Raw genomic sequence first — 23,117 nt, forward strand, 5'->3', positions numbered from 1 at the left:
TGGGTTTACTTCACATGCGCCCGCTTCAAGTGTGGCTCAATGCCTTTCGTATGCCTTTTAGTGGTTGCGTACGTGAACCACCAGGGAGGGCTTCGGTCCCTGGGGTTACAGCACATAGCCTTTCAGCTGCTGATCTGGGCACAGACGCACCTCCTGTCCCTCCGGGCTGTACATCCCGGGAGTAGTGAACTGGGTGGCGGACCTCCTCTCCAGGGAGGGTCCTCACCTCTGGGGGTGCAGTGCATTTGGGAATGCTTTGGGGAAGCCCAGGTTGACCTCTTTGCCACAACAGAGATGACCTATTGCTCCCTGTGGTTTTCCCTCCGCAGCTGCGGAGGACCACTAGGCGTCGACGCCCTAGCGCACAAATGGCCCAAAGTGCCTTTATACACTTTCCCGCCTATAGCGCTGCTCCCTGCCTTCCTCGAGAAGGTCAGGAGAGGGGAAGCGACAGTTCTTCTGGTGGCCTCCAATGGCCCAGGAGAACCTGTTTCTCTAACCTCTGCCAGCTGCTGCAGGGTTGCAAATGGGCTCTCTTCAGAGGTGCCTCGTTGACCGATACGCGTACTGCGGCTAGCTGGAGTACCCCACATACATTTACCAGGTTCTACCAATCCCTCTATGCTTTTAATTGGCACCTGGGTCCTTGAGGTTGCACGCTCACGCCACCAACACTAGATGGTGGTAGAGAGATGTCCCTCAGATGCTGTCCGCTCATTCTCCCTCATGACGGCTCAGGTATACTTTCCCTGGCGTTCATCTTCGAATTGAAAGTGAACAATGGGTTGAAAGAGAAGATGACCGTGAGGTCACATCACTCGCATTCGCGGGTTCAATGCAAAAGAGACTGACATCTCCCCACAGTGACTATTTATTACCTCGGTGAGGCGGGACCGAGGACGTCACTCCGCATAGGGGCCTATCGGCAGCTTTGATATAAAATGCACAGCGAATACCTGACAAGCAGGCATATCCCAAAAGTATCATTGGCGGTCATCTTCTCGTTCAGGAAACCGGGAGTTACATCAGTCACAACAAAATTGACATTTGAACATATCTTCAAAAAAAGTTTGCATATGGCACCTTTGATAACCTACTCCCTTTATAAATCTGATTTTTAAACAGCTGCAACTGCACCTGTAGTATTGTCTACTCATATGTTATTTTTTATGACAATTTCAGAAACTTCGTCTCCCATGGTAGATAGTTCTTCGATGGATTTAGCGGTGTTACCTCCCGAGGAATTTAGAGAGCCTTCTATCGGAGAAGCGCAGGACAACAATCAGATTAATGAATGCAATCACACTAGCACAAGTACTCCCAAAGTAAATGGAAACAAAAAGCCAAAACAAAACACGAATGCCAACCTAATATTAAAGTCTAGAGAAAGGAGACAGCTGAGGAAGCAATGGAGAAGAGCAGAACAAAGTCAGAAGGAGGGACTCAATCTCTTACAAAGGGTCATAAAAGATAAGCTTGCAACATTGCACAGAGCTGAGCGCCTACTGAAACGCTACAAAAAGAAGGAGCATGCGAGAGCTGACTTTTATAAAGACCCATTCAAATTTGTGAAGAAGTTATTCACCAGTGAGAAGAATGGCACACTAAAAGCATCTAAGTTTGAGCTGGAGAGATATTTTGAGGAAACACATACAGATTCAAAAAGGCAGGAGCCTATGCCAATTCCATCGGACATCCCACCTATCAATCCACCAGAATACCAAATGGAGGACTGTGCACCTAAGTGGAAAGAAGTAGAGCGAGCTGTGAAAAAAGCAAGGGCGTCATCATCTCCAGGGCCTAAAAGAGTTCCGTACAGAGTGTTCAAGAGTGCTTCAGTTCTATGAATCCTGTGGAAATTGATGAAAGTGGCAGTAGAAAAACAGGTTGTACCAAGAGCATGGCGCTGAGCAGGTGGAGTCTTTATAACTAAAGAAAAAGATTCTACAAGCATAAGTCAGCTTCGCCCTATTTCCCTATTAAACGTAGAAGGCAAGATTTTCTTCAGCATTATTGCTCAGAGATTGTCAACTTACCTATTAAAGAACTGCTTCATTGACACTTCAATACAAAAAGCGGGCATTCCAGGTTTCCCAGGATGCTTAGAACACATTAATGTGATCTGGCAACAAATTTAATCAGCTAAAAAGGAGAGGAAGGAGCTCCATGTGACATTCCTGGATTTCGCTAATGCATATGGTTCAGTGCCACATGAACTTCTTTGGGCAGCATTTGATTTTTTCAGTGTACCGATGACAATAACAAATTTAGTGAAAGCCTACTTTGGAGATTTGCAATTTAGTTTTTCAACTTCAGAATTCAGCACTACATGGCAATGCCTAGAGGTTGGAATAATGGCAGAATGTACCATTTCTCCACTGGCTTTTACCATGGCAATGGAAGTAATCATTAGGGCATCAAAATGGGTAGTAGGAGGAGAGGGCTTGGCTTCTGGAATGCGACTACCACCAATTCAAGCATACATGGATGACATGACAACCATGACTACAACAGTAGCCTGCACTAATCGTTTATTGAGCAAATTAACCAATAACATTGAATGGGCACGAATGCAATTCAAGCCCACTAAATCAAGGAGCATCTCTATAATTAAAGGTAAAGTAGTAGATAAAACATTCTTCATTAATGGTGAGGCAATACCAACAGTGTCTGAGAAGCCAGTGAAGAGTCTTGGGAGATGGTACGACAGGGATCTAAAGGACACAGTTAGTGTGGGAGAAGTTAGACAACAAACAGTGGAAGGGTTGAAGAGCATAGACAGCAGCGCTCTACCAGGCAAACTAAAACTCTGGTGCTTTCAGTTTGGTCTACTGCCGAGGTTGCTGTGGCCACTGACTGTGTACGAGGTTTCTTTGACAACAGTAGAGAAGCTGGAAGCTTTAATCAGTTCATACATCAGGAAATGGTTGGGAGTTCCACGCTGCCTCAGCAGAGTGGGACTTTATGGTAAAGGAATACTGCAGCTACCAGTCTCTGCTCTAACTGAAGAGTTTAAATGCGCCAAGGTCAGACTGGAAATGACATTAGTAGAGTCACGCGACAAATGCATAAGGGAGGCAGCACCTGTGTTGAAAACTGGAAGAAAGTGGGCGGCAAAGAAAGCTGTGGAAGATGCAAAGGCTGCCCTTCGAATTGGTGATATCATGGGGCAAGTTCAGCATGGAAGAGGTGGTCTTGGTCTCAGTTCAGCTCCTCCTACATGGCACAAGGCAGCCCCAGCTCAAAGGAGGAAGCTGGTAGTCAACGAGGTGCAAAAGCAGGAGGAGAAGATGAGGTGTCTAAAGGCCATTTCCCAGGCCAAGCAGGGAGAATGGATGAGATGGAAGAGTGTGGAACAACGCAAGATTGGCTGGTAAGACCTACGGTCAATGGAACATAGCAGGATCAGTTTCCTCATCAGGTCAACATATGATGTTCTCCCATCATGTCCAATGTCAATGAGTCAGGAAAATAAATAAAAAGATTGTTTCTATATACGGTACACCACTAATTTTTGTGCCCCACCGTATTGAGGTTTACCATAGTAAATTTGCACAGTAATTCTACAGTTTACCATGTTTGTACTCTGTGTTTCCCTATACGTTCATTGATTTAATTATATTTAGGAATATCGCAGAACTTTTTTTATGCGGGTAAATTATTTTGTTTCGTGCTTCACTTCCAGTATTAATATCATCTTGTTTCCAATGATTTTCATGTTCATCTTCACCTCGAAGCTCCTCGTCAATATGAAGTATTCCTTTTCTTATAGCAAGGTTGTGAAGCATGCAGCAAACTTAAAAAATGTGACAGAATTTCTAAGGAGAGTATTGCAAAAAAACCCAGATTTATTCAGACACCTAAATCTCATTTTTAAAATTTCAAAGGTGCGTTCTATCACATTTCTAGTTTTACTATGAGCATCATTGTATTTCTGTGCTGCTTCACTGTCTGGGTTAATAACTGGAGTCATTAACCATGAATGCAAAGGGTAGCCAATGTCACCTACAATAGAATAAGAACAATATTATAGTATTAATAAATCAAAACTGTATTATTATTATTATTATTTATTTCTTAGCAGACGCCCTTATCCAGGGCAACTTACAATCGTAACTGTAATAACTCAGAGCCATATTAAAATATGCACCTGAAATGAATCCAGGGGCAACAACCGCATTCTCCATATACTCCCACAATCCAGACTACCTTGCAATGAAGGCATCGTGACAGGATCCAGGGTATTAAACAGTTACATCAGTTATTATTCCTTGAGCATCACACGTAACCTGACACTGTGTAAGTTCTTTCAATTTATAAAAGCAAAGCTGTCTCCAGGGGGTGCTTTAATCAGAAAGTGTGTGCTGTTAATAGCCCCTATAACATTTGGGAATCCTGCAATTGAGTAAAATTTACTCTTAGCTTCTCTGATACATTCAGCAGTCTTAGGAAACTGAATTAATTCTTCATGGTGTCTAAGTAAGGCTGCTGTAACTTGGTGTAAAGACTGTGACATAGTGCTCTGATGTATTCCTATTAAATCAGAAGTCGTTCTTTGAAAGGACCTGGTTACTTAAAATAATAATGCCGCTAATAGTTTAATTTCAGTTGCGTTTAGTATGGCTGGTCACATCAGGTTGTATTAAGGCACACAGTTCGTGTACGGATTGTTTATCTAAACGGAATTGTAATTTAAACTCTGCATCTGGCAGATTATTATTATTTATTATTATTTATTTCTTAGCAGACGCCCTTATCCAGGGCGACTTACAATTGTTACAAGATATCACATTATTTTTACATACAATTACATTATTTTTTACACATTATTTTTACATACAATTACCCATTTATACAGTTGAGTTTTTACTGGAGCAATCTAGGTAAAGTACCTTGCTCAAGGGTACAGCAGCAGTGTCCCCCACCTGGGATTGAACCCACAACCCTGCGGTCAAGAGTCCACAGCCCTAACCACTACTCCACACTGCTGCCCTACAGATGTTCAAAAACATTTCTGGCTCTGAATAATCTTGGTTGCCGTATTCTCTCTGTCAGTATTGACTGCCGAGTTGTAATAATAGCACAGCATTAGTGAGTTTAATTTGAGCTGCAATAACACCATTCATTTTTGTCACTTGTTTCGTAGACAACATGGGAGGTGTGGCTGGGTGCTTTGTAAGTTTACAGAACTTGTGAAGTTTAAAATAATGCACCTTAAAATATAAAAGAACCTAAAATGAAATGTATGTATTGTCATTGTTATTTAATATAAGCTATTAATAAATATGTATTTTATTTTATTATAATTTTAAGGTGCTTGAAGTAACTAAATACCCAGAAACAGTTAAGCAGGAGGTTTCACATACGAACAGCCAGTTGAATCTACGCCAGTGAGAGGCATGTGTAAAATAACAGGCTCAAACCTATGTCGTAAGTCAGGAGAAAATGATAGCATCAGGATTAAGTGTGAACCTTCAATATTATAATGAGATTCGTACATTTGCATACAAAAGTAGTTTGAAATGAACAGTCGTAGCTAAACTACCGTAGCAGTGACAAAACTAAGTTACGGGGGTCAAAGTGGCTTTAATACATCACAGGTATGTCTCGAATTCACAAAAACCTATGAAACGTCAAAATACGAATAAAAAATCAATGATATATAGAGCCCTTATACTGTCCAATAGAATGGTCTGACGTCATCGGAAATTACATTACAAACATGATTTAAATCAATATGGTGGCGAGTGAAGCAAGGCAAATGTTTTTTGCAGTTTATAACAGTAGTTGTACGTATACACTACACATACAAAGCACATATGCATACAACCTGCAGAAACAAACACACTGTGCACAATAACTGCAAAAACCGTTTCATTTGACAAAGAAATGCAAACAGAAACAAAAAAAAAAACCCAAACAAAAAACTGTATTGCTTTTTTCTTAGTTGTATTGTAATCTTTTTGCTATATTGTAATAACTTGTTACCTCTGTAAGTCACTCTGCATAGGGTGTCTGTCAAGCAAAAATTAAAAATCAGGCAAGCTCCTGCTGCCTTCAAACCAAAGCTGTGCTGAGAATACCTTGTTTCCAGCTAAATATGGCTGCTTTCGTTTTCACTGCATTTTCTCAGGTACAGCTAAACAAAAATATTGCATTGGCTGCAAAAAACGTAAGCAGACAAAAACATATTTTTTTTAAAACAGCCGTCACGAAATCCGCGTGTTCAGATTTCTTTTACGTACTCTTTTGATTTGCTCAGCACACACTCTTATCTCAGGGGAGACGTTAGGAGGACAGAGATGTTATTACTTCTAGTGGGATATAGTTCGTGCTCTGGACCCGCAGTATATTCGGATGACCAATATAGTAGCCAAGAAATTGACAGACTCATGTATCTAAAGTGTTTTTACGAATCAGAGTATGATCAGTACTCCTTCGGTTTATTAACAGTTAAATATTGGATTGAGTAGCTACAGGCTACTTCATATCCCCAGCTGACAGACGTTCTGGGCAGTCCAGTGTCTTAACAGATATTAACTTTAACACTTTAATACATCTTTATGTATTCGTGCAGCCGGCAGGCCTGGCCACGACCACGACACTAAATACACCCAGTAGCCTCTTTTCAGCACATTCAACAAATGTTCTCCTATCTTCTAAACATAGCGTGAGTCCCTTATAGCAATACATGCAATACATGTGAGATAAAATAATAATTGATTAATGCTTACCCTTTAATATAGATCGTAAAAGGATATGACTGTCTTCACCAGGCAAATTAAACTGAGTTAAATCAGTTCAATTGTGTTTTTGGTTTGCAGAAGATGGACCACCTTGCCCTGTCTGGGATGAGTGTGGTACTCCATTGAAATTACTCTGGAGTTAAATAGGTTTTTCGTCTCATTGGAATACATGGGACGCCTCAATTAAATCCAATCATTAATCAGGTGGGACAGTTCTTATCCATTTCACAAATAATAGTTTTCAAAAGATCCGGACTAACTTTTTAGAATTAATAGGGGTCATGTACTCAATAAATTCAAAACCTCACATTTGTTTAAACTCTTATGATCTAATTTCTTTGCTTTCCTCCGAGCCCCTCCTTTATCTGAAAAGTTAAGTGAACCAAGGTTCCCAGGATCTTGGTTTATAATATAATATAAAAACACTACTGCATGCAAAACACTAATTTTATATGTGTTATATATGAGAGATGTTCTTAATATGTGACATCATCTTCTAAGTGATTATATTATGCTAAATTAAAGGTATGTGTTTCTTTTAACTTCATATTGTTTCATCATTTTGTTAATAAGTCAGTTTTGATTCCATCTACCATTGTCTTTGACAAAAGTTTGTCTCATACAATATTCAAGTCATTTAGTTTCACTAAGTTTAAGTGGTAATAGTTTTCATTACAATTATTTATCCATTAAGAGATGCACTGACCAGGCTCTGACCTGTACCTTTCTGGGAATATGTTACTGCTAGCAGTTTCCACAGTCTCTTGTTTTTTTTCCAAGGTCAGAGTCTGTGCAAAGCACTTTATTAGATATATGACCTGTCCATTAAGCCATGATTTGTGCATATTATTTCAAGACATTTACTTATCAGTACTAAACCACTAACTCCATAAACCTTAACACTCTATCTCTATGAGGCTTGCAGCTCTGCTGAAGTGGAACCCAAGGACATTCCTTCTTTCTAGATAAGAAGAGAGGCCCTGTTTTCACTGCAGCAGTTTCAAATCACCACATTATAAGGAATCCATCTACCATCATTAGACAATAGTATAATGGATTAATAACAAGGTACATTATAGTATATTATTACAAACTTAACACAAAAACATAACACAACACCTTTTAACTTCTATACTTCAATGGATATCATAATGTCTAGAAGTCTCATTGTTCAATAGAAAGAAGAATAAACTTGTACCATTTTCCCATTTAAGTAAATCGAATACTGCTCCAGGTTTTAATCTTCTTATCACTACAGCAAAGTCGTGAACAAGCAATAATACTTGTCAGTTTTAAATAATATGTTTTCTCATTATAGCAAATACTTAAAACATATTATTAATCTTATGAAATAACTGTTATGAACTATAAACAGTGTCAATTAGCACTGAACCTGTTTCATTATAAGATAATCTTTCAATTAATTTACCTCTGTTTATCAATTGCTATAATATTATTTTGGTGAATCCCTCTTAGGATTTAAATCCAAATATAGGCCAGTATAACTGCATTCAACTAGGCTTGACCCTTCTCTTTGTTCATACAAAATCCAGCCGAGACAGGATTTTTCTCAAGACCTCTGGCTTGTTAGTTAATCTTTTGGTCATAAAGAGTCCTCTTCTTATCTTGTGTTTTTCTTGACATAAATTTGTAGATTAATGTTCACTTTTAGCCGGAATGGTGCTTTTTATCAAGCGTCATGCTTTCTGAAGATAAGATATACTAGTGGTAAATCGTTCATTATATATATTTTCTTAGGGATTCTCAGACCACTTTGTATTTAATTGAATACATGTGTAATTCCAAACAAGAGAGGACTGACCTATTTCATGGAGCAAGAGAACCACCTACTAGTGGTACAAGGATACTCTTTCTTTATCCTTCCTAATATCTTTGACACTTCATTTTATAATACATTCCATATTTGAAATTGCCTAGTCCATGTCCTGCATATCCCAGCGTTCCCAGCAGGATTCAACTTCTGTGCCGGGTTCAGCTCTGGTTGGTTCCGCAAAAACGACAACAGGCCCCTCTATCCAAAGTTTAGCATCACAGGTGTGAGACGCCATCTTCCTCACTTCGTACCTACAAGATACTTGGACACGTTTAGCTGGGACACCTTCTACACATTCCAATTTACCTAGATGAGCCCATTTCACTAAATGACCTCCTTCACAATTTATGCATTCAATCCTCTTAATATCCTTTGGATCTACATTTAGATGAGAGAAAGAAATTCCTTCAGAATCATTACATTCAAACAAGATTCTACAGTGTTTAGCTAAATGACTACAGGCTGGACAAAGTTTGGGCCCAGTCACTGATGTCTTGCTTTGGCACATATTACATGCACACATAACAAGAGGATTATGTTTCAATTTGTGTGTCAGGGTTAATTCTGCACCATGTACAATAGTTCTGGATCTGTACACATTGTTACTATACATTCCCTGTTCGCACAGAGTCACTTTGCGAGGTACGCCTTCCATCCAGAACACTGAAGGAGGCCAAAACTCACTGTTATTCATATTTTCTGGTATCCAATTACTGTTCTGCCTCACATCATCAGCTGGTAGACACAATACAACTGAATCTGAATCAATTGATGAACCATGAGCCTTAGCTACTGAGATCCTCCATGCAAAAGGTGTCAATGTTTTACTGACCAGCCTAGCTGATTCAGCGTCACTTGCGACACTTGAGTGACAAATTCAACAACATTTTTCAAGTTTTATAAACCTTTTAGAATTATGTTGACACGCTAATGAAAAGGAACGTGCAATTTCCATATTTTGCTGCCTTTAAACATAAATCTTATACACAGGAAAAAAGTTAACAGCAAGCCTTAAAGACAAAACCCAAGTTTTTGTACTTCTTTACATTTCTAATACTACATAGAAATAATTATGAAGTTTTAAAACCAGATACCTTCAAATTATTAATAAATTGTAACATCATACATGCCACTGACTCGCTGGGTCAGTATGATTCGAACACCAATCATGAAGTTTGAGCACGTTGCCATAGTAACCAAATTTGTTTTGCGATGTTGACCGCGGCACTACTACTAACTTACTTTAAAAATGCACATTAAAATAAACGTCTGGGACTTTTCAACAGACTTTCATCAGATCCGTGACAACTGCCTGGCAAGCTGTCAATCAAACATGACTTACACGTGATTCGTTGTGATTCGTCGAGAAAGGTCTGACCCAAATATTGCATCACAATTACTACTTTGATTTGACCTAAACTTAAACACCCGCCTTAGAGGCGCACAGTTGAGGTTTTTTTTTTTTTTTATAAATATAAACTTGGCATTCACATAGGCGCAGATTTGGGTGGGCCTGTGTGCAAACTGGGTGGCCCACCCAGGCCCACCTGTGGCTACGTCACTGGCTCTTACAGCACATGACCAGTGCTAGAATTAAATGAGGGAGGGCAACCCTACTTCTTTTCCCCTAATGTATGCACTGACCAGTGTAGATGAAACTAGTGGGTGCCCATGGGCATTCTAGGATACAAAAGATTACTGCCTATAACTACTGTACAGTTATCCTATGTACAAGTAAAGTAACTAACAACAATGTGTGATAAAATGTAAGGATCACAAGCTGACAGTTAACAAATGATCAAATAAGAAATGCATCTGTAACATTTCAGAAAAGTGACATCTAAGCGATGACTAAATTAAAAACCAATAAAAAATACTGCAAAGATCCTTATTCAATTTCCTTTTTTTCTGCTTTAGCTTAAACACTTCAAGCACAATGAAATGACTCCATGTTTCCTGACATTGTGAACAGTTTTATGTTTGCTGTTGATAAAATAAATCAATGTGTAACTTAAATTGCTCCTTCGCTAAATGTCAACAGACTTAAATCATATGCATTAAGTAGCAATTATGAAACATTTATGATTCTAAATCAAAAGATGTAGTATACAAGAATTCTGACAGATCTTAAAGTGACAATGTCATATTTATTAAGCATGAGTGTGCTGGTAAAATGCTGTGGTATGCAAGGCCTATACGGTACTGGCACAGTAATGGGTTTTGAATAATAGCCCTTCCACAATAAAATAGCTCTGAATTACCCTGGCAGTGACTTAGTAGTTGGATTAGAACCCATCTCATTGCACAAGCATGTCATAAAATATATTGATTAGACTTCCTACAGTTTGTCAGACATTGGTAGTTCCTTGCGCCAAGTTATCAGCGAAGCGCGAGAACTGCCTGACTCTCTATACAGCAAGGATAGTTTCGTGTTTTCAGGGTATTGGCGCAGCAAAAGTAAATCAGTCAAAAGCACCATTTCACTTTTAATTTGTAGTTCCCAACACTCTTAGGTGAAATGTAGAAAAAAAAGTCAATACCTGTCATACAGTAAGAAAAAAATAAGTCGCCAAAGTAAGGTAAAAATGTCCTTCTCCTTTTTCTCCTAACGTATTTTTTTGCAGACCCCAGGCACTTTTATCCACCCATATGTATATTACATGACATCCGAGTTTAATGACAATTAACTTGTTTTGTCAACATGTTAATATACTAGGGAACACATTTATTTTGACGTCTATCATTTATATCAAATGATTTATTGATATTTTAAAATGGACTAGTCACATGCATTGCAGGCAAAAAAAAAAAAAAAAGACCCCATTGAGTTTTAATTACAGGACATCCGAATTTAATGACAATTAACTTCTTGTGACATCTGTATCATTTATATTATAGTAATGATTTATTTCTGGAACATTTGCCTGCAAAAAAATCTTTCTTTATATAAATATAAAAAAGTCTGGCGTACATGGGATTTTAACCTATAACCTTCAGTTTGCAAGCATGTTGTGTTAACTGTCAGTGCTACACGATTAGTTGAGACAAGTAGTATTTTGAAAGATGAAGTCAACCAGCTGAGAATTCTTGGGACTTATATTTTTGAAATTTTTCAAGTCATCATTCATCTTCATCATCATCATCGTCATCATCATTCTAAGATTCTGATCTTGAGCTCTGAAAATCTTTGGTTTCCTGTCAGTGTAAGGCTCATTGTGGTCCCTATTGGGGCAAGAAAGTACGGTTTCCTCTCTCGATACTGGTTGGATGAGGGTAACGCTATTTGTGGTCCCCACTGGACAAAAAGGAAAATTAATTTCTGAGAATTAGCTGTGCTGAAGGATAGCCTATATATTTGGTAAAAGTAAAACATAAATAAATAAATACAGTAATATAAATATTGAAATAAATGAATACACATTTATCTATTTATTTATTTATTTATTTATTCATCTTGATATTTATTTATTTATTTTTCACTATCCTATAAACACTGCCATTTAATCCTGTATGAAACAAAAATAAATATTCAACAGTTCTTGATCAATTGTATATGAGTGAAGATTTTTGTACAGAAAGGTCATCATGCTTTCATATATTTTTACTTTCAAATTACAAAATATATTTCAACGACCTGGACAATTCCTTTGTTGCAGGACTTGTCTGTTCAGTTTGTCTCGTCTGTCTTCTTTTATATATGTTACATGTATTTTAAGGGGAACAGTGAATGAGTGGGGAGAATGCGTGTTGTTGTTTGAGAATTTAACACTGTCTTCTTGAGTTAGGGTTGCCACCTGTCCAGGTGACAGGAATTAACACTACCCTCGACCCCACCTCCCTCCAGAGCTACCGTCCTGTCTCCCTCCTACCCTTCCTCTCCAAAACCCTCGAGCGGACTGTACACCGCCAGCTCTCTGCTTTCCTGTCCAACCACTCTCTGCTTGACCCTCTCCAATCTGGCTTCCGCTCTGCCCACTCCACTGAAACCGCCCTCCTGTCTGTCACCAACTCACTAAACTCTGCCCGAGCTGCCTCTCTCCTCTGTCCTAATTCTCCTTGACCTCTCTGCTGCCTTTGACACTGTCAGTCACTCTATTCTACTATCCTCTCTCGCTGACCTGGGAATCTCTGGCACTGCTCTGGCCTGGTTCTCCTCCTACCTCTCCAACCGCACTTACCAGGTAACCTGGTGTGGAGCAACCTCCACACCTCGCCCTCTCTCAACAGGAGTCCCCCAAGGGTCAGTCTTGGGTTCTCTCCTGTTCTCTCTCTACACCCGCTCCCTGGGCCCCCTCATCGCATCCTATGATTTCTCATACCATTTCTATGCTGATGATGCTCAGATTTTCCTCTCCTTCCCCACCTCTGACTCCACCATCCCCTCCCATATCTCTATCTATCTGTCTGTCTGCTATCTCCTTCTGGATGCACTCACATCACCTCAAACTCAACCTCTCTAAATCTGACCTTCTGTTCTTTCCCTCCCTCCCTCCTCTGATCTCTCTACCTCCGTTCCTCTGGAATCTACCACACTCTCTCCCTCCTCCTCAGCTAAGAACCTCGGAGTCACCCTGGACCCCTGCATCTCTTATTAATGAAATTAAAAGCTATTTTATCATGTATACTTGCATGCCTTTGGTATGTCATAGAATAAAGCAAAGAAGCTGTGAAAAGAGATGAATTATTGCTGATTCTACAAAGATATTCTAAAATGGCCTGGACACATTTGTTGGTACCCCTTAGAAAAGATAATAAATAATTGGATTATAGTGATATTTCAAACGGTTTAGTTTCTTTAATTAGTATCACACATGTCTCCAATCTTGTAATCAGTCATTCAGCCTATTTAAATGGAGAAAAGTAGTCACTGTGCTGTTTGGTATCATTGTGTGCACCACACTGAACATGGACCAGAGAAAGCAAAGGAGAGAGTTGTCTGAGGAGATCAGATAGAAAATAATAGACAAACATGGTAAACGTAAAGGCTACAAGACCATCTCCAAGCAGCTTGATGTTCCTGTGACAACAGTTGCAAATATTATTAAGAAGTTTAAGGTCCATGGAACTGTAGCCAACCTCCCTGGGTGCCGCCGCAAGAGGAAAATCGACCCCAGATTGAACAGAAGGATAGTGCGAATGGTAGAAAAAGAACCAAGGATAACTGCCAAAGAGATACAAGCTGAACTCCAAGGTGAAGGTACGTCAGTTTCTGATCGCACCATCCGTCGCTTTTTGAGCGAAAGTGGGCTCCATGGAAGAAGACCCAGGAGGACTCCACTTTTGACAGAAAAACATAAAAAAGCCAGACTGGAATTTGCTAAAATGCATATTGACAAGCCACAATCCTTCTGGAAGAATGTCCTTTGGACAGATGAGTCAAAACTGGAGCTTTTTGGCAAGTCACATCAGCTCTATGTTCACAGATGAAAAAATGAAGCTTTCAAAGAAAAGAACACCATACCTACAGTGAAACATGGAGGAGGCTCGGTTATGTTTTGGGGCTGCTTTGCTGCACCTGGCACAGGGTGCCTTGAATCTGTGCAGGGCACAATGAAATCTCAAGACTATCAAGGCATTCTGGAGCGAAACGTACTGCCCAGTGTCAGAAAGCTCTGTCTCAGTGACAAGTCATGTGTCCTCCAACAGGATAATGACCCAAAACACACAGCTAAAAGCACCCAAGAATGGATAAGAACAAAACATTGGACTATTCTGAAGTGGCCTTCTATGAGTCCTGAACATCTATGGAAAGAGCTGAAACTTGCAGTCTGGAGAAGGCACCCATCAAACCTGAGACAGCTGGAGCAGTTTGCTCAGGAAGAGTGGGCCAAACTACCTGTTAACAGGTGCAGAAATCTCATTGAGAGCTACAGAAAACATTTGATTGCAGTGATTGCCTCTAAAGGTTGTGCAACAAAATATTAGGTTAGCGGTCCCATCATTTTTGTCCATGCCATTTTCATTTGTTTTCTTATTTACAATATTATGTTGAATAAAAAATCAAAAGCAAAGTCTGATTTCTATTAAATATGGAATAAACAATGGTGGATGCCAATTACTTTTGTCAGTTTCAAGTTATTTCAGAGAAAATTGTGCATTCTTCGTTTTTTGTGGAGGGCTACCAACAAATTTGAGCACGTCTGTATATATATTACATATTTGGTATAAGAGTATATTAACTTTGTATGGGGAGATAAAAAAAAAAATTGTTCTACGAAGCGTCAGTAACTAGAATCTGTAGATTTCCTGTAAAATCAACTTCATCAAGAGACAGCTAAACAGTTAAGCTAAGGAGACTGTGCTAAAAGGACTATGCTGTGCAAAAAGATGTACAGCATTAACAATATGTTATCTGTTCAGTTTTCAAAAAAGAAATGAGAAACTGGAACCACACAGGCAGCATTTTATAATGTGTTTACCCACAAAAAAGATACGATTCTGCTGATCTGTGTGTACAATTTTGAATGACAAGGTTTGCAAACAATGCTGCCACATCCTGAGTTTTGTTTAAAATCAGTTCTTGTGACTGACTTGGGGCCATCTTTAATTTGTTTTGGTGTGTACTCTACTGTACTGTACATACAGGATAAATCCATGTTGTCGGTTGTTTTTTGAGGTGTTCTGGATGAACCCTTTGGTATTAAAATCTATATCTGCGTTTGTATCTTTATGAACCCGCATACACAATTTCAGATCACTTCAATAAGGCATTCAGAAGTTATCGGGATAACAAGCTTTCATAGACACATCTAAACATCCAAACAAACAACAAAAAGTGTATGAAAACAGTACATTCAGAATTCTCCTGATGTTCTATCACCAAACTGGTGGACTGGCTGATTGGCCCAGAGGGAACAGCATCTCATATTGAGCCACCAGCATTACTTCATACACACAAGACCCAACCTCGCTCAGCCTCTGAGAGCTCTCAAAAGCTGCTGCCAGATTCAAAGTGTTAGAGGACATATCCTAACAAGGTGTTTTGCTGTAGTCAATTTTAATGTAGTGACACCAAAAAGCTTTTAGGGAATCATGTATAATTTATTTGCATTATAAAAGCATATGCTTTACACTTACCAGTACAACAAAGTCTACGCTGCGCCACACTATGCTCATGCAAGAAGTACATTGGAAAAGTTTGCGTTTCTTAGCCTGATGGCACATTTCCATATAAAGTACTTCATTAAAGCTAGCCATTCCTGGCAGTTTATATTCCAATCTCCATGGGTTACTGGCTGTGTTCCCACCAAAACAGGCCCCAGCTACCGTGCTGTCGAAAAGACAGTAATCTGCTGACAGAAACATGACCAATCATATAACCATCACTCACCTCTGAGTGCTATTTAACTTTTGTTCAGCCTTTACTCCTTGTCATTGCTGGTTCATTTTTATCACATCACTTGTGGACATTGTGCCATGCCTAATCCCTTTACAGCCCCCTGGGTCTGCCTTCCTGGGAGCAATTTAAATATGTGCCAGGTTTCATTTTTAAAACACCTCAGCTATTTTTTTTCTGGTCTCTATCACAGTTTTGTATTCTTCTCAATCCTGATTTAGTGGAGGGTTTCATTAAAATAATAATGGCAATGTTCAATTGATGGGCAGCAGTGTGGAGTAGTGGTTAGGGCTCCGGACTCTTGACTGGATGGTTGTGGGTTCAATCCCAGGTGGGGGACACTGCTGCTGTACCCTTGAGCAAGGTACTTTACCTAGATTGCTCCAGTAAAAACCCAACTGTATAAATGGGTAATTGCATGTAAAAATAATGTGATATCTTGTAACAATTGTAAGTCGCCCTGGATAAGGGCGTCTGCTAAGAAATAAATAATAATAATAATAAAGGATGTAGCAGGGTAGTGTCATGAAAGAGACTCAGAGGCAAGGAAGCTGCAGTGTAAGCACCAAAGCACAAATTTAATAAACAAAATAACACAAACAAAACACAGGAACAAATAATGAGGCACATGGGCCAAAACAAAAAGGTTTAAACAAAATACACAAATGTACACAAAAAACTGCTGTCAGGCTGGGCATTCACCTTCACTGTACAGATCTAAACAAACAGCAACACACAGATCAAAAACTCCCTCTCTAACCACAGGCTTTCTGCCTGCTTTTATGCAGGCAGCCACTCCACAATTAGCACCCTAGGGAGGCAGCGCTGGGCACTCTGGACGTGGGGGCGGCGCTGGGCACAGCGGACATGGGGGCGGCGCTGGGCACAGCGGACGTGGGGGCGGCGCTGGGCACAGCGGACGTGGGGGCGGCGCTGGGCACAGCGGACGTGGGGGCGGCGCTGGGCACTCTAGACGTGGGGGCGGCGCTGGGCACTCTAGACGTGGGGGCGGCGCTGGGCACTCTAGACGTGGGGGCGGCGCTGGGCACTCTAGACGTGGTGGCACCGCTGGGCACTCCGGACGTGGTGGCACCGCTGGGCACAGCGGAGGTGGTGGCAGCGCTGGGCACTCTGGAAATGGTGGTGGCACCGCTGGGCACAGCGGAGGTGGTGGCAGCGCTGGGCACTCTGGAAATGGTGGCAGCGCTGGGCACTCTGGACGTGGTGGCTGCGCTGGGCACTCTGGACGTGGTGGCAGCACTGGGCACTCTGGACGTGGTGGCAGCACTGGGCACTCTGGACGTGGTGGCAGCGCTGGGCACTCTGGACGTGGTGGCAGCGCTGGGCACAGCGGACGTGCAACTGGCTTTCGTTGGCCTCCCCTCAGCAGCAAGTGCAGTGCCTGCTGAGGTTTGCCCTGCTGTGGTCCTGTAGACTCCACAGCTCGCACTTCTCCCTCTCACACTGGAGACAGCAGGGCTTCTCCCTCTCATGATGGAGACAGCAGGGCTTCTCCCTCTGGTGCTGGAGACAGCGGGGCTTCTCCCTGTCGCGCTGGAGACAGCGGGGCTTCTCCCTCTCACGCTGGAGACAGCAGGGCTTCTCCCTCTCATGCTGGAGACAGCAGGGCTTCTCCCCCACGCGCTGGAGACAGCAGGGCTTCTCCCTCTCATTATGGAGACAGCGGGGCTTCTCCCTCTGGTGCTGGAGACAGCGGGGCTTCTCCCTCTTGCACTGGAGACAGCGGGGCTTCTCCATCTCGCACTGGAGACAGCGGGGCTTCTCCCTCTCACAAAATGATAACATATACTGTATATAGCTTCATCCATAAGCTTCACCTACTCAATCAAAATTCAAACAGTACTTGTGATGCAGCAAACACTTCACTGACACAGTTTCTTGAGTACAAACCCAGACGCTCTCTCCGGCGTGGGGATTTTATTGATTCACAAACAAATAATAATTCCAAACACCAAGAAAGAAATAAACTCCGTGTCGCGCAAGGCGTAGTAAAGTTTGTATTGGAATTAGTCCAAGCCCCATGTTGTGTCCGCTCAGTGTGGATGCTGCAATACCAGCCTGTTCAGTAGCGTCCTGTTTAAGAACACAAGCAGTTACTCCCACACACACACGCACGGCCTCTGAATCCTGTCAGAGCAGACCAACCTGAATGAATGCCCTGCCTCTCCTAAAAGCACCCAGCCACGCCCCTGCAATCAAGACGTGCGCACGTCCCCTCCAATCGGCGCACGTAACACAGCTGATTGTTGTCCCACCTTCGGTCGAGACCGTCATCTTCCGGAAACAAAGCCACGTCCGTGTTAGATGAGAATCTCTCCCGAGCACAGCCTTCTCCCTGCAGCACCGTCACAGATCGGGAGGGAGATTTATTACAAGGATACATTACCAACCTGTCACAGTACTCTTGGACCATTCCAATCCAGAGTGCAGATTGTGCTGTAGGAATGTATGCAGGCCCAACTGACTTTGGTGACAACCTATTGACAGTGTTAGCAGGTGTTTTACATTTGATTTCATCTAACCTTTGTAGAATTCAGCAAAAATACTGGAAACAGAGTGACTTAACATTTGGAGTTTTGTATTCTTCCTCTGGAAGAAAAGTAGTACAACAATTTTCCCCTTTGCTCTCGTTGTGGTACGTAGCCTTAAAATTGTAAATAGTTCTAGAGCAAGTGTTGAGCACAACCAGTCTTGTCCTGAATGTTAATGTACAAGCACACAATTTCAATCACATATCCATTCATAAGAATCCTTAGAGAGAGTGGGAAATCCCTCCTGGACATTCACTATTGCAGAACCATTTTCAACTGCTATTCCCTCACGTTCTCTTGCTTTGAAAGTGTAAACCTGGGATATCACCCTGGGAGCCAGATACTGCAAGTTATATTGCAAAGAGATCAACAGCCACTAGGCTTTGATATTTGGCCTGTGCTCAGTCATGTTAGTACCCAGGAATATAAATATATAAACAACAACAACCTAGAATACTTAAGAAGCTTCATCTTACATTGCAAAACCAAATAACTAACTGTCTCCAGACCCAAGAGTAAACACATCTTTTCCATAAAAAATCTAGAATCTTTTGGGATGGTCGCCACAGCCAAGGCTTGATCTGGCTTGGGTCTTACCTGGGGCAATTAGCTGTGACTATGATACAATCAGCTAGTGTATGGCAGTCAGTAATTGTGGATGCTGTTGCCAATGAGAGACCGGCATTTTGTCATGTGTTTGTGTAGTATGGTCTGACACACTGACCAATCAGGCGGCGGGGAATCACGCACAGCAACACGAATTTCCATGAATTGCACAGCTGCGGTGTATTCTTTGATTACATTATGCCCAGGATTTCCCCAGTTCAATGTGATGTAAATTACCTTATTTGACATTCAGGGATTCCCTGAATGTAAAGTGACGGAGCACAGCTTCAAGCATCAATCTAGAATTACATTAGCAAAAAGCAATTAAAGGGGGATTTACACAATTATTTTTTTATTGCACCCAACAACAGAAACACCCCTGACTGGCCTTTCTAAAATACAGTTAAACCAGCTAAATCTCTAAAGCATTGTCTACAAAGCAAATCGATACAATTACAAGCATAGAATATTTCACATAATGAAAGGAGGCCTGAACTAATCACAAGGCAGCAGTTCAGGGTTCACACAGAATTAGAAAATTGATTTTAAAGCCTTGGTTAGCATAAATAAAAATAAAAAAGATACTTATTCAAGGGTCCCATGTACGCCTTTTAATCCGTGTTTTTTTTTTTTTCTCTACATTAAATGATGTTTTTATCATACAAAACACCACTAAAGTTGCAACCCTTACATACAGCTATGGCCATAATTTGCATCACCTAGATTGAGACACAATAATAATAATAATAATAATAATAATAATAATAACAATAATAATAACAATAATAATAACAATAATAATAATAATAATAATAACAATAATAATAATAATAATAATAATAATAATAATAATAATAATAAACTATATGAACATCATTTATAACTTTTATTTAACATCATGTAATCAAAGAAACAACAAAATGATATTGCAAAAGTCTACCGGAAGCCATAATAGTAATAAAGTATTTCATGTTAGATTTCGAAATGTCACATTTTTCAATTTTTCCTTTTTTTTTTGTATATGGAAAACTACAAAGCGGTATGTAATTCAATATGTTAACGTAAAAAATTTTCAGCAAGTTTCATTCGACTCTATGAAGCAAAATATGTTAATTCTATATGGTGATGCTAAACTTTGGGCCACAGCTGTATGTTTAAAATAGCATTTAAAAAATAATTAAAAACCATATATAGAACTAATTATTTAAGGATATTCAGAAGAATACATCAAAATAAACTGGTGTATGTTACTATGGCCATCGAAAACTAAAATATGTGATCTCAAACTTCCTCACACCCTCCTGTTCATTTTATCCTCTTTTTCAAATTTGGTGACTTGATGGAGCCAATACTGTCCTCTCTCTTCTTTCAAGGATACCTTATCAGATCATTTGGGCTACAGTAATGTTTCGATTTAAACACCTACTTCTTGGAATAATTTTTCTCGCCTATGTCTTTGAGAAGTGAAAAGTGATTGGTTTAACTCTTTGGAAACTTAAGAAGAAAAACACGTTTTTTGCACAGGTTTCATGTTTCATTATGTGGTAACAACTGCACATATAACCCTGGATTTGTTCACATGATCAGATTATTGCTGCTAGATTATTATATCAAAATAGTTACAGTGCAATGTCTTTAGCTTAGACATTAGCACATAGTAAACACCAGTGATAACATTACACACAATATTGCAGATTACCAGGGGGCAGTCCAGAGCATAGTTTGTAAAAGTAACAGTAATTATAGATAGTTTTTTTTAATATTTTTTTTGTTTCTACTTCATAAAAAAGTTCTAAGAAAGGTGTATTTTATTTTCTTAGCTGGAGCTGAGACATTGTAGTTTGTTTTGACATAACACGTATCAAATGAATACAGCATTAAAAACAACTGGATGGTTTTTAACTGTAAATGAATAGAATCCACAAACAATGAGAAATGTAATTGGCAGCACATACAGTATATAATGTGTATAATTGTGTGAAAGAACAACCAGAGCTGAAATGCGTGGGGTGTACTGAGGGAAGAGCAACGTCTATATGTGAGCTAATGAAATATTCGTATTAACACATCATTATGCAGTCTTATTCTTACCAAGCAGGAAAATTATAGATGAGGCAAAATCAATCACTCCTTCCTCTGTTCAAAGGCACTTCAGTCTCCTACTACTAGCTACACTGTGACATTGGCATAGAATTTTGTTAAGTAAATGTTACATTAGTTGCCAGGAAGGAAACCTACTTTAAATCAATAAAGTGTGTAACCCAGTCAGCTTCTTTAACCTGCTAATCAGATATCACTGAACCGCACTGACTAGCATCTTTTTGATCTCTACTTCTCAGGGGGTAAAGGCATTACCTACATAAAGACACCAAACGCAATACAAATTTAAATTTAAATTTAAAAACAGAAGCATCCATAACTGATTCACTGATACAACCATCTTTAAGACAATATTGAGAAAAAAAAACGGTGTCAGTCAATATATTTTTTGGTTCTGTTTAACAATATTATGCCTCAAATCTTGGTTAATAAGACCACACATGCCACCTGTAAATAATAACAACACAAATGACTTCACCGATTTAAAAAAACTGTACAAACCAACCAGCAAAATGAACAGTTTAAAATGACATCCTGATTATTTTGATTCATGAGGAGGAAGATAATATGCTGCAAAAATGAAAACAACTTGGAGCGATATACAATTTTAATACAAATGCAAGAAACTGGAAAAAGTGGAGAAATTAATCTAATCTTTTACATCTTATTATAACAAATAAAGTACATAGTACTGAAATGTACTTGTGATCATCAATGGAATTACAGCCTTATTACAGTGCTCCCCCTTTATAAGGTTGCCCTTTATACTGCGGAACAGGTTATAAGGCGGTACGATCATGGCTACCATTTTCTCAATAATGCCATTACACTAACACTAGTATTCTCGTTATAAGGCAGAACACAAATACCTCACAACTATGGCTCCCGACTACAACATTATAAAGGGGAGCATTGTATTATGTACAGTTAGGTGTACGTTATTCATTATACTATTTTTTCTTGCTTTTGTTTTTCAAAACTAAATACAAATTACTAAACTAAATTTAAGGAAACTGTCTAGCAGAGATGACTAACTGATTCTTTAGAGGGACAACTCAGGCTTGTGGGGCAATCTTCCAAGTAGGTCATGCAGTACGGTGTATCTGGTATTACTGGCAGTGAAATTATATCCAATCCAGTGCCAGCAATCATACAATTCAAGTGCCAGCAGTACCACTGGAGAACAATTAATTATGTCACAGATAAAAAATGAACAATTATGACAGATAAGGACAATAGGGTGCCAGATGTTTCGATCATGCGTATGCCAAAGCAGATTTGGTGCTTTATAAATGCCTTAGGGAAAGGTATATTTCATGGGACAGCAAAACCTTTGCACTATTTTAAACCTTACTTTGTAATGATCACACCATGTATGTAAAAAAACATCCAGAAGCAATGCATCACATACTGTACCACTTTCCCTTATCATTATACCAGAACATATCCTGATTAATTGTACTGCACATCTGGTAGGTGTCACTTTGTGCTAAACTTACCATAAAACTGACAGCTCTTATAAAAAACAAGGGATCCCATAAAATATACATCTGAAAGTTAACCAGTCAGAAATGGTTAACAACCTCTTTGATGAGCATCGCATCAGACACACTTGTGCTGTATCTTTAACCAAGACATTAAGATTCTGTCTCCAAATATATTTTCATGGCTACTGTACAGTACATAATACACTATTCAAACTGTCTACAGAGCATAGACTAAGCATTTGTTTTGTAATGCAATCATTATTAAACTATACAATAAAGTAAATGCTGTTAGTGTACTTACACTGAAGGGTTGAGTAATTGTCCATTAGTGTTCGCTCATGTGAAAGAATCAGAAGCAATTGTAATTCCAAACCAAACACTTGATCGCTGGACTCTATTAAATGGTAAAAAAAATAAAATAAATCAGGAAACACTAAGCCATGATGTAGTCGACCT

General features: G+C 39.7%; 1 protein-coding gene across 9 annotated transcripts in view; it reads right to left on the minus strand.

Moving 5' to 3' along the window:
• LOC117417382 (leucine-rich repeat-containing protein 7-like) overlaps positions 1 to 23,117 on the minus strand; it is a 343,846-nt gene that overhangs the window by 172,797 nt on the left and 147,932 nt on the right. For 7 of the 9 annotated variants that reach the window (XM_034029519.3, XM_034029510.3, XM_059034717.1 and 4 more), the window contains exon 3: positions 22,963 to 23,055. The exons of the other annotated variants lie outside the window; for them this stretch is intronic. In XM_034029519.3, coding sequence (XP_033885410.2) covers positions 22,963 to 22,987 — 25 coding nt within the window. In that variant the 5' untranslated portion in view covers positions 22,988 to 23,055. The remainder of the gene's footprint in view (positions 1 to 22,962; positions 23,056 to 23,117) is intronic. 9 annotated transcript variants of the gene reach the window in all.

The sequence above is a fragment of the Acipenser ruthenus genome, chromosome 12 (genome assembly GCF_902713425.1).
Source record: "Acipenser ruthenus chromosome 12, fAciRut3.2 maternal haplotype, whole genome shotgun sequence".
NCBI lineage: Eukaryota > Metazoa > Chordata > Actinopteri > Acipenseriformes > Acipenseridae > Acipenser > Acipenser ruthenus.